The sequence below is a fragment of the Diabrotica virgifera genome, chromosome 1 (assembly GCF_917563875.1).
Source record: "Diabrotica virgifera virgifera chromosome 1, PGI_DIABVI_V3a".
NCBI lineage: Eukaryota > Metazoa > Arthropoda > Insecta > Coleoptera > Chrysomelidae > Diabrotica > Diabrotica virgifera.
Genome location: NC_065443.1, coordinates 25,353,539 through 25,366,737, shown reverse-complemented (window position 1 = coordinate 25,366,737; position 13,199 = coordinate 25,353,539). Strand labels below are relative to the sequence as shown.

Sequence of the window (13,199 nt, the reverse complement as noted above, 5' to 3'; positions counted from 1 at the left end):
CCTTTTTTTATTGCTCAGCCAGTGTTAAGACATTGTAAAATGAGGTTTATTTTTTAATAACTTGCAGTCGGAACCACTGACAATCGATACGAATTAAATTTTGTAGAATTTTCAGTATTTGGTTTTTATACAAAGCGTTAGGGTATTTGAAACAGTCTGAAGTGAATCGTGTTTTTTTATTCTTAGAACTATTTTAAGCATAGAGATTTTATATAGATTATTTGTATTTTTCAATTTAATTTTAAATAAACACAACATTTTCACTTTAAAAAAATTCGATCATTTTTTGACTGAAACTTCAAAATAATGTGTACATTAAGGGATACAAAAATGTTATTTTGGCCAAACGCTTAGTTTAGCATAACCAGACCAATGACGCTCATTCGGCGCTTAGTCTACTATTGCGAAACTAAAAATGGCCGTTATGGATGTAGTCTTGTTATGCAAAACTAAAAACCCTTAATAGACAGAATGTCGCTTGGTTTAATTTTGTTTTTCTTAGTAACCGTTAATGTCACAATAACAGGGATTTTCTCCAAGATAGTTTTAGCTATGTGTCACCAGAATCCGCTGTTATCTCGATTTTAGAGAAATGGCGCTTGGTCGAGTTATGCATAACGCCGTCCAATTATGCTACTAAATACAACGTATAAGATATTGACCACAATTATAAGAAACCGACTAAATCAATACACAGAAAAAATTATAGGACCATACCAACAGGGCTTTAGAAAAGGAAGATCAACAATAGATGCAATACACGTCCTAACACAAACAATTGAAAAAAGCTATGAACATGACATAGAATTACACATACTATTCATCGATTTCCAACAGGCCTTCGACAGCATATACAGACAACAATTATTAAAAGAAATGAAAAAATTGGAGATACCGGCAAAATTAATAAGACTAACTAGAATGACAATGAAAGACTCAACAGCAAAAGTTAAAACAAATGAGGGAGATACAAACGACATCAAAATAGAACTTGGGGTAAGACAAGGAGACAGTCTGTCAACGACACTATTCAATATCGCTCTAGAAGGAGTAATTAGGGACACAGGCCTGAAAAAGACAATTATTCAAAGCTCAACACAGATCATAGGATATGCGGATGACCTGGGACTGATAGCACGAGATAAAAAAAGATTAGAAGAGGCACTTTTAACCCTTGTAAGAGAAGCAAAGACGAGAGGATTAATAATCAATCAGAATAAAACAAAATACCATATAAGCACAAGAGACAATGTAAACAGAATAACAGAAATAAAGATAGGTGAAAATACATTCCAGAGAGTAGATTGCTTCAAATACCTGGGGGTGATGGTGGACGGCAAAAACGGAAGGACTATAGAGGTAAACGAAAGAATTAAAGCAGGTAATAGAGTATATTGGAAATACCACCGACTACTCAAGGACAAAAACCTGAGCAAAAAAACAAAATCAAAAATATATACAGCAGCAATTAGACCAGTGATAGCCTATGGAGCAGAAGTAATGTGCCTTACGAAAAAAGACGAAGAAAAGTTAAGAATAATTGAGAGAAAAAATTTTGAGAAGAATACATGGCCCAGTGATGACAGAAACAGGGGAATATAGAAGGCTGATGAACCATGAAATAATAAATATAACTGAAGGAGAAGATATAGTAAAATTCATTAAAGCACAAAGACTCAGATGGTTTGGACACACACAAAGAAGAGGGGTAGAAGAACTGATCAGGAAGATAGTGAACTGGAGACCAGTAACAAATAGACCAAGAGGAAGACCAAAAATAAGATGGGAAGATCAACTGCTAGACGATATATCAAAGATGGAAATTGCAAACTGGAGAGAAAAGATTCAGGACCGGAGTGAGTGGAAGAAGATAGCAGAGAAGGCTAAAAACATCACAACCTATGAACGATGACCTAAAGGAAATTGCGGACTAATCCACCGCGTGAAATGGATTAAAAGAGCTCATAGTATTTGAGCGACCTATACTCTAACAAGAGTGAACGGTCCATATAGGTTCGGGCCGGCGACGCGTAACGACAGAGGGACGATCATTCATTGTCCTAAATGCCTTGATGAATCGGCACGTGACAGGAATTGAGTTTTAACACACGATGTCCCTCAAGCCGGCTGCATAAAAGACGCCTTCATCGCTGGATGAGATGGAGTCTGGATATGAATCCCTTTGAGCCCGTATAGGATGAGCTCAAACGCAGGGTTTGGGTTCATAATTCAGCACCAGCGACAGTGGCGCAGCTAAAAAATACATTAGATGAAGAGTGGGAAGCGATTCCTCAGGAATCATTCCGAAACTTAATAAGGTTCTGAGTTCTGAAGCATGTTTTCTCACATACAATACATATTTTGTTATCTTTGTTATGTTCTTTAGTTACTAACTTTATAAAATATTGGTGTCATTGCAATAAAAATTACTTCTGTTCACAATATTTTACTTTTTTAATTTTACATATATGCTGATCTACATTTGCCAAACACCGTAAAAAAATATAACTTATTTTACTTTCGAGTAACTTTTTTGCTCGCAAGTGTAGAAGCTACGTTTAAAATTTGTGCTCCAATGCGTTGTTTTAGCTCTTCGATATTATCTGGTCTATTTGTAGACTTTTTTTTAATAATCTTACAACCAAAAGTCTAAGAGGGTTATATCCGGAGTAAGAGGTGGCCCTTCAATAAACCCTTGTTTGCATATCTAAGACATATCAAATTCTTTATGTTTAGTGTAAGAATAATGTTAATTTATCCTTAGGTAATCTTAAAGAATTATCTAAATAAAAATATTCGCATTCACAAGGTATTTTATAAACACAATCCTTTATTCTTTGTTGATTGTTGGATTGATTTTATAATGATCAACATTGTTGCCACTGTACGACAGTAGAATATTGACCTTATTAAGTCTTCTTCACCATTCAATCCTATAATATTGTGACACAATTATGTCACCCGACTGTTTTCAGCTCCTGGCATATTTATTATAATTTAACACACCCTTTTTGTTTGCTGAATTTGATTTATGTTTGTGAATGCATTTAAAAAGGGGGACCTTTTTAACAGGTACACACCTCGACATTTCTTTTTCATTCTAGAAGTTTTATTGATTTATTATGTAAATATTGTTTCTCGATTTTTCTGTACTATTCTTTTACTTGTATTATGTAAACATACAATTTCTTTCCGGAATATTCGCGAAAGATTATGTTTGTATAAAAAGGAAACAAAATTGTATATTTGGTCAGTTGTGAATTTGAAACCGTCGGTGTACTTTGAGATGTAACGGGCGCGGTATAATTTTTGAATTTGTGATTACATAAATTAGTAGATTTGGTGTAATAAATAAATTAGATATCGTAGTTTGTAAAATAAAGGATATACATTCAGTGTTTTTCATTTGTTTAGAAGTAAGTTATTATTAAAAATAAATAAAGTAAACTAAAACTAAACATTAGTGCCTAAAAGATCATAGAAAAGTCAGTTTTGTAACAATATGAATATCCGATGCCAGTTTGCCACACCAATATTTATTGTGTCCTCATCAAATTCATCCTTCGATTCTAGCTAAGTTTTTCGCCTACATATAAGCTTTCTCCTTAATCAGATTGGATGTATCCGAGATGAAAATAATAAAATACTAATTCACGAAAAGGAGGTCAAAAGGAGATGGAGAAAGTACTTTGACAGTTTATTAAATGAAGAATTTGACAGATAGCCTGTAGAGTTAACGGAGACAGTAACAGCAATGGTCACCAAAATAAGAAACGAGGAAGTGGCTCAAGCGCTTCAAAAAATAAAGAAAGGAAAAGCAGTCGGACCAGATGATATTCCTGGGGAAGTATGGAGAGACAGGAACAAGTTGGCTAGAAGGTCTATTTAATAAAATTATGGAAGTTGGACAAATACAACAAAAAAGGGAGACATACAACAATGTACAAACTACACGGCTATAAAACTACTTAGCCACACCATGAAAATATGGGAGAGAGTAATTGATAGACGGATACGTGAAGAAACCGAAATATCCATTAATCAATTTGGCTTTATGCAGGGCAGATCAACAACAGATGCAATTTTCATTGTAAGGCAACTGAGGGAAAATACGGGAATAAAAATACCAACGCTCATATGGTACTTATTGATCTTGAGAATATGATACGAGTTCCTCGAGAGATTCTGTGATGGGCACTCAATAAAAAAGGAGTCCCTGGGGAATATGTAAAGATTGTGAGATATGTATGAGGGAGTAACGACTAGTGTTAGGACAGGTGTGGGAGAGACTGATACATTTCAGGTGAAAGTAGAATTGCACCAAGGCTCGGTGCTTAGTCCTTATTTATTCTCATGTCTTGGACCACATAACGCGAAACTACAGGGTAACATTCCATGGCGCTTAATGTATGCGGATGACGTAGTGTTAATAGGAAATAGTGAAAGAGACTTAGAACAAAAACTGGAACAGTGGAGACAAGCTCTGGAGGAGAAAGGTTTAAAGTAGGACAAAGACAGAGTATTTTGAATGTTCATTTAAAGATGGAGTTACTACAAATAAAATGGTATCTTTGGATGGTGAAATGATTGTGAAAAGCAATAATTTTAAGTACCTGGATCGGTATTACAGAGTAATGGAGAAATAGATGAAGATGCATGCAGTAGAATTAGGGCTGGATGGATGAAGTGGAAAGAAGCGAGTGGTGTGTTGTGTGACAGAAAAATTCCAATGAAGCTGAAGGGAAAATTCTATAAAACAGCCACAAAACCGGCTATGATGTACGGAACTGAATGTTGGGTAGTGAAAAAGAAAGAGGAACAACGAATGCATGTGGCGGAAATGAGAATGCTTAGATGGATGAGTGACAAAAAAGGATAAAATTAGAAATGAGTATATTAGGGGAAGTCTAGGTGTGGCACCAATTGATGCCAAAATGAGAGCATAGGTTAAGATGGTTTGGTCATGTTCAACGTCGAGACGTTAATCACCCCATACAAAGAATAGCCGAAGTGCAGATTCTTGAAAGGAGTAGGAGAGGAAGACCAAAGAAGACCTGGGGGGAGACGATAAGGCAGGACATGTTGGTAAAGGGGATTAACATTGATATGACCCAAGATAGAATTGTGTGGAGAAATGCAACTAGGGAAGCCGACCCCGCATATGGAAAAGGCAAAGAGAATGATGATGAATATGTGAGCTTCCTCCGGAATGTAACATAAAGGCTCGTCTGTGTGGGTTGTTCTGTTGTGATCGTGCAAGATGTCTTTCCCATCTGTCTTCCTATTTTTATGAGAGCTATCACGTCTTTTCCACCTGACATGTGTTTTATTTGTTAGCATATATTCTGTAAGTAAGCAGCACTTGTTCACTAGAATTATCCCCGCTTTATTTCATTTATGCATTGTTGGCATTCTACTATCTACAGGTTTGGAATTTGATAAAATAGATCTCATTGTGACGTTTGTTTTAAATGTTGTTGTTATGTTTAATTAAATATCTAAATATTTAAAGTATTGCTGCTAAGCCTTTTAGTATTGTTCTGAATGAACTATATTCCAATAAAGTCGTCCCAGGAACTCAAAAGTATTGACAATATCAATTTAAAGTCTTTAAAATGAATAATATATGTCTGAATTGTCAATATTAATGAGCCAGATAAAATTAAATTATTAGAAGAATTTTTTACTAAGCAACAAAAACAGAATTTGTTTAATTTATGAGTTTAATGTTTTGTATTTTGAGAACGATTTCTGAAGTCAAAATAAAAACGTCAAAAATAAATTTATTTTAATGGAAAACTGTGGCTTATTTCCAATAAAAATGGTAAAAAGCTTTTTACATATGGAATTATTTTCCTTGCATAATTTATTATAACTAAACGTTTTAGCAGCTTATTTAATGATGTGTAATTCTATTTTTTATACTGTGAAATCGATTGTTATGATGTGTTTTTTAGTATTTTTATGTGATGTCTTTATATAAAAATAGTTGATAACACTAACAGTAATGATGATTTCATAAATATATATACATAATAAATAGAAGCAGGTAACTTACAGTTGTTGTTTTCTTGGCTTTTTTCTAGGGCTCATTTCCATGGGGGGTTTAGTTTCTTCTTCTTCTTTACTATTGATTATTCCATGGTTACTGTCTTCGTTAACTTCTGCTAAACCAGGACTCGATGTTGCCGATATTGTAGTACTACCACCTGGGAATTAATAAAAATGGATTAAAACATTAAAAGTGATCTGCATATTTTGTTTATAATGTCTCCTAAAATTTAAGTGTTAATTTTTTGGACAACAATCTAACTTAATGTGTTCCACAAAATAATGGCATATTGTCAGTCTCTGAAATGTTAAGTAGTAAATGGAAACTCTCCATTTTCGTTCGTAACTGTTTTTTGCGTTATTAGATTTTGAAACCAGTTAATCTTAACTAACGTACAGTGCACATATTCTAAATGTGCCGGTGAGGGATGGCGTGTATGCGCAATATTATAGTCGGTGTATCAGAAAGTATTCGATATAATAAAAAAAAACAAATTTTATATCATTTGTTATTTCATTATTTCGAATAATTTCTCTTTCATAGACAGACTATAATACTGGGCATAGACGCCATCCCCACCGGCACCTTTAGAATCTGTGCACTGACTGTGAGTAGATATTTTATCGGAATATACAAAACCTATGATATTGCGGATATAACTAACGACAACGGAATCACAGCGACTGGCCTCACAAATTATAAAAATATGGTCATGGGAAGCACATATTTGCCCCAAAATAATAATAAAGAGGCGTGAATGTTGCCAACCGGGAGAAAAACAAAGAACAAAACAAATAGATTATGTCTGTATACAGACAAACATGCAAAACATGGCGTGGATGTTTGTAAATGTTCGATAAATGAAAAAACGGCACTAGAAGTATTTGCTACAACATAAAGGTTTTAGAAAAACTAGAAATATTCAGTTGTGTCTAGACTGAAAACACAATAGATGAGAACTTAATAGCAATAAGCAATGTTTGTAAGACCCATGTAATAACCATGAGTAAAACTTCTTTGATAAAAAATGCAAAGATATGTAAAAAAAGAATAATAATGCATATAAACTTATACAGCAAATAACTTGCGATATAGGAAAAGTCAAACAATAAGGAATGCACGCAATTTTCCCCTTGTTGCCATATTCTAAATTTGAAAAAATATATAGGAAATTATCAGATTTTTTTGAGATGCCATTTCTATTACATTCTATTATATGCCATTAATGCTAACTGACGTCTGTCATACTATTGGAGGTTAAAAACAATGTCAAATTATTGTTTTTAAATTATATTTTGTTTATTTAGTTTATATTTTAACGAAAGTTTATTTTTTAAGAGGATCGGTACGTTTTTTCGGTTGCAATGCTATTCAAATGGGGATTCATTTTTTTCGAATCTTGAGAAAACTAATAAGTATTTTTAAAAAATTTAAACGCAGAATGAAAGATTGCGTTATTAGCGAGGGCCGAAAGTCCCTGAGAACTTCTATAATGGTTATTTTAATAAGTTACAGGGGTGAAAACCTAAGAGAAAATTTAGTGTTATTTTTAATTTCAAATATCTCATTCAAAATAAACTTTTTATTTATTCTAAGGGACTTTCGGCCCTCGGTAATAATTTAGTCTTTCATTCTGCGTTTAGATTTTTCAAAAATATTTATTGTTTTTTTCAGGATTCGAAAAAAATGAACACAATGTCCGTGGTAATTTTCCAAATCTATCTTTGTCATACAACGCACTCAGTCGAATAGAATATCGTCAGTCAGACACTGACAATCAGTGACAATTTTAAAAAATTATTTGACATGAATCGGGAATATTTTAAGTTGTTGATTAAATAATATTGAGATAGAGTGTATTTGATAAATAATTGATTTAAAAGGTGAACCCCTCCCCCCCCCAAACCTGACGCTCAAAATGGTGTGACTTTTTTCTGAACATTATGTGGACCATATAGAACAATTTGGTGTTGGAGGATAACTTTCACTTTGGATGTCTGGGTTTTTGGTATAGTTATATCATAAATATTGCCCAAAAAATATAAAAAGTATCAAACACCTCGACCTTTCACCCTCCGTAACTCTGGAACCGTTGATTTTATAACAATTATGTATAGAACATTTTTTGTTTTAAATTTTATGTAGAACATTTTTGTATATAACATTGTTTACGCTAAAGCATAGTTTTAGAAATATTGACGAAAACAAAAAAACTACTATTTTACCGGCTTCTCTCCCATCTTCCTCCCAAACAGGACGCTCAAAATAGTGTAACTTTTTACTGAACAATATGTGGACCATATAGAACATTTTGGTGATGGAGGAAAACTTTTACTTTGGATGTTTGGGTTAGGCCTTTTTTTGGACCAGTTATACTATACTACCTCCGTAACTTTGGAACCATTCAAATTTAATGTAGAACAATTTTGTATAGAGGGTTGTTCATGCTAAACCGCATAGTTTTAGAAATATTGGCGAAAAACTTAAAAAACTACGAATTTACCGATTTATCCCCCCTCTCCCCCCCAAACCCGACGCTCAAAATGGTGTGACTTTTTTCTGGACATTGTGTGGACCATATAGAACAATTTGGTGTTGAAGGATAACTTTCACTTTGGATGTCTGGGTTATGCCATCTTTTGGATCAACTATACTATACTATAACCGTTGATTGATAAATACGGATATACCAGTATATTTATCAGTCAACGCTATAACGACGTATTAGTATAATAGCCCGATCAAAGAACAATCTGACCCCAAAAAAAAATAAAGGAAGGATGAAAATTTGGGAATAGGTAGTTGAAATTTTCTATTATTATATAAGAAAAAGTTTACAATTCTACATCCCCTCCATTTTACAAAAATGGAGTTGAATACCCCCCTCTCGAAGATGAAAAAAATACATTTAAAATAAGACCGGAACTGGCTAAAATGACTAATTCTAAACAACTTTTTTTCTATTCGCGGTGTGCAAGTACTTGGAAGGGAATTGAGAAACGATCGTGCGCGAATAGCGGAGAAATATTGCAACTTTCTTAAATAATTCATATTGTCAATGGAAATTGTCAAATTGACGTACATTTCATATCTACTGTCATTGAAGAAGAAAAATTATATGTTGCTCCACAATATTGATATGATATGCAATTATTATATAAAGGTAAATTTAATTAATTGTATTTTGCTTGCAGTACTGCATTTTAATAACTTTTAATAATTTAATAATTTTAATAATTGTCAAAATCAAACTTTTCAAAATCGTTTAAAATAATTACATTTTTTCTATAAAAATGTGTACCATTTTTATTCGGTTGCGATGCGAAGGCAAACCAATCTTACTTTTTAATTAGAATACGGAGTGCAGTCCAGTTCCTTTAACCGCGATTTTCTGCTCTTATTGGAGCTTCATCAGAAGAAACGTAGGCACTGTTCTCCATAATCCAACTAAATTGCATCGAGAGGTTTTACAACACATCGCAACCAAATGGATGATAATAGGTGGCTAGCGCCATCTGGCAATTGAAAGACGAAGCAAGTTTTCAATCCTAATAGTAAATTAATAATATTGAAAAATATTAAAAATCACTAAAAGATTTTTAAATTGAAAACTTATTGGTACATTTTCATGGTAACACCTCCAAGACTTCTATAATTTGCAAGTCATATGGATGCTACAGTGAAGACGAGAGGGAAGGAATTCTACACTTTGCAATTCACATCCCCCGTCTGCAGCCGGCAAAATTCCAACTGAAAGATGCACCTGGTGAAGCTCCAATAAGAGCAGAAAATCGCGGTTAAAGGAACTGGACTGCACTCCGTATTCTAATTAAAAAGTAAGATTGGTTTGCCTTCGCATCGCAACCGAATAAAAATGGTACACATTTTTATTTTATTTTCGTATTACTCCGTAGAGTAACCAGGTGCCTCTTTCAGTTGGAATTTTGCCGGCTGCAGACGGGGGATGTGATTTGCGAAGTGTAGAATTCCTTCCCTCTCGTCTTCACTGCAGCATCCATATGACTTGCAAATTATAGAAGTCTTGGAGGTGTTACCATGAAAATGTACCAATAAGTTTTCAATTTAAAAATCTTTTAGTGATTTTTAATATTTTTCAATATTATTAATTTACTATTAGGATTAAAAACTTGCTTCGTCTATATTTTTTCTATTTATATCTTATTTATACATATTTTTATACATTCAAAGGGGGTGTAATGCTAGTTCGCGTCCGCAGGTAATACTGCACGTGCACCCTGGGTAAACTAAAGAGCTAGCACAAGAGGCGCCAGACAATCTTTCCTAAAGATCTCCTGGCAGATATCACAGTTATTTTGGAATAATTATTAAGGATGACGATGACACAGTTATTGAATGGAGTTTCCAAAGAAGAATTTACAAAAGAAATTGGAACCAATGTAAGAGTTTGCCAATTAAATATAGAAGGTATAAGTAGAGCCAAATGTCAAATTCTACACAAACTATTAAAAGATAACGATATTGATCTGGTCGCATTACAAGAAACGCATACAGAAAACGAATTTCAATTGAGTTCAAGAGGAAAAATCCCCGGCTATGATCTACTGGGTGCTACCTACGACAGAGCCTACGGTGTAGCAACTTACGTACGTACAGACATAGAAAATGCAGCCTTGATTTCTACTTCTACCAAGAACAACATCCACGAGGTAACTGTGAAATGTGATCTTTATTTTTATACAAAAACTGTGATAGAGCCATACGCTAAATAAATAAATAACTAATTTTATTTACTACATACAATTGTTTGTTTTAATAACATAACCTGAATCTTATTTTTTCTTCTTATTATTTTTTTGGACTATGGCCTTGACAATTATTCAGTAACCAGGACTAATATAATTGGCCAATATAATTAAAAGTGCGAATAAAGTTGCAGAGCGTAGAAATAGGTGTCGCTTTGCCGAACTTGCACGGTCCCAATAGAGTTTTTTCACTAAGTCAATACTTTTCGAGTTATTTGCGAGTGAATATGTTCATGTTTAACAAAATAAAACATGTTTTTGGACGGTTTTTCGGAGATAACTCAAAAAGTAAGTATTCTAGCGAAAAAATATTCTTACCAAAAATATAGCCCATAAAAAAATTGAAAAAAATGGTGTATACTTGAGGTCTGTAGACCCAGTAGAAGAATAATTGCAGCTAATGAAAAGTAGGTTCGTCTTAGTCAAATTCCAAATCGAATATTTCAATGTGAAATAACCCAAAAACGGAGCACTTTTAGGGGAAAATTCATTTTAACTTTTTTAAAGTGTTTAAAAAAAGGTTTATTTTTGTTTAAAAAAAAAATGTAGTATTAAAAGTAAGTGAATTACGCTCAAAATATTGTTGGTCCCTTTTATTTTTTGGTAATAAAAACGGGAAAATCACCCCCAAATTAGCATCACATATAAATTTTAACATTACCACTTCACAAGTTACTTTGTCTATGTATTATTTATATAATCTGTAAGTTTCATAGGTTCAAAGTGCTTCGTTTTGAAAAAGCTGTAGTTAAAATGGCTTGAACGAGTAACTAATCACGAGTTTAGGCAAATTTTGAACAGCCATAACATAACCAATTTTTGTCTAACAAGAAAACAAAAAATCAAAAATATTCAGAAAAGCAAAACGTACATTTTATTATTCTTTGAGATTCTTGGTATTCCTAATTGTTTTTAAGTTAATTCCATAAACAATTACGATTTTTTTCAAAATTAAAAAAAATTTTTTATTTTAAATCCAATTTTTTTCAAAACTGAGCACTTTGAACCAATGAAACTTATAGATAATATAAACAATACAGAAGTAAAGTAACTTGTAAAGCGCTAACGATTAATTTTATTTGAGAAGCTAATTAAGGGGTGATTTTCGCCATTTTTTACCAAAAAATAAAAGGGACCAACAATATTTTGAACGTAACTCACTTACACTTCATGTTAGAAGTTTTTTTAAAAAACAAAAATAAAACTTTTTTTAAACACTTTTTAAACAAAAAGTTGTAATGAATTTTCCCCGAAAAGTGCTCCGTTTTTTGGTTATTTCACATTGAAATATTCGATTTGGAATTTGACGAAGAAGAACCTACATTTCATTAGCTGCAACTCTGCTTCTACTGGGTCTGCAGACCTCACGCATACACCATTTTTTTTCAATTTTTTATAAGCTATATTTTTACTAAGAACATTTTTTTCGCTAAAATACTTACTTTTTGAGTTATCTCCGAAAAACCGTCCAAAAACATTTTTTTTTTGGTTAAAAATGAACACATTCGCTCACAAATAACTCCAAAAGTATTGACTTAGTAAAAAAACTCTATAGAACAAAAGTTACTTAGAATTAGTCATTTTACCCATTTCCGGACTTATTTTGAACGTATATTTTTTCACCCCCGAGAAAAAAATTTTCACCCCGTATTTTCCAATTTTTGTAAAATGGAGGGGATGTAGAATTGTAAACTTTTTCTTATATAATAATAGACAATTTCAACTACCTATTCACTAATTTTTATCCTTTCTTTATTTTTTTGGAGGTTTTCGTAAAATTTTGCGTTCCCTGATATAATATAATATACCCCAGGCTGTGGGTGAAAAATAGGTCGATTTCAGGATATAATTCAGGAATTTTTGAAACCTATCAGGTGTTGTAAAGGACGATGCCAGGAATAACTTCTACTAAAATGTAACCAAAAATATTGTGCGCTTTTTTTTATTGCGATTTTCATTTGTTAAATTTGCAATTTTTAATGATTTTTAATTTTGCAGCTTAGGATATTGATTTTAGAGAAAAACTTTTTAATAGAAAGTTGTAGTAAATTAAAAAACCTACAATTTGAGGTATGGTAAGTTTAATTTCGTTAATTGGTTATTGCAAAACAACCTGCGAAAGGTCCAAAATGGCCGTTTTTTACAATTGCATTATTTATTGTACAAATATTTTTTTATATTTTTTAAAGCTTTAAAATGAAGATCTTTCAATTCCAAACATAAAAAAAAATTGTAAAGCCAGATTAATGAATTTGTTGCTTAGATATTATAAATTGTTTATCCCAAGAGGTCAAATGTCGAAGGCTATAACTTTTTGAAAAAAAATCGTAGAGAGTTGGTGAAACATCCAATCTCCTTCTAAA

General features: G+C 32.7%; 1 protein-coding gene across 2 annotated transcripts in view; it reads right to left on the bottom strand.

Annotated features, from left to right (window-relative positions):
- LOC114324167 (histone deacetylase complex subunit SAP130-A) overlaps positions 1 to 13,199 on the bottom strand; it is a 115,306-nt gene that overhangs the window by 21,262 nt on the left and 80,845 nt on the right. For both annotated transcript variants that reach the window (XM_028271917.2, XM_028271919.2), the window contains exon 10: positions 6,059 to 6,209. In XM_028271917.2, coding sequence (XP_028127718.2) covers positions 6,059 to 6,209 — 151 coding nt within the window. The remainder of the gene's footprint in view (positions 1 to 6,058; positions 6,210 to 13,199) is intronic.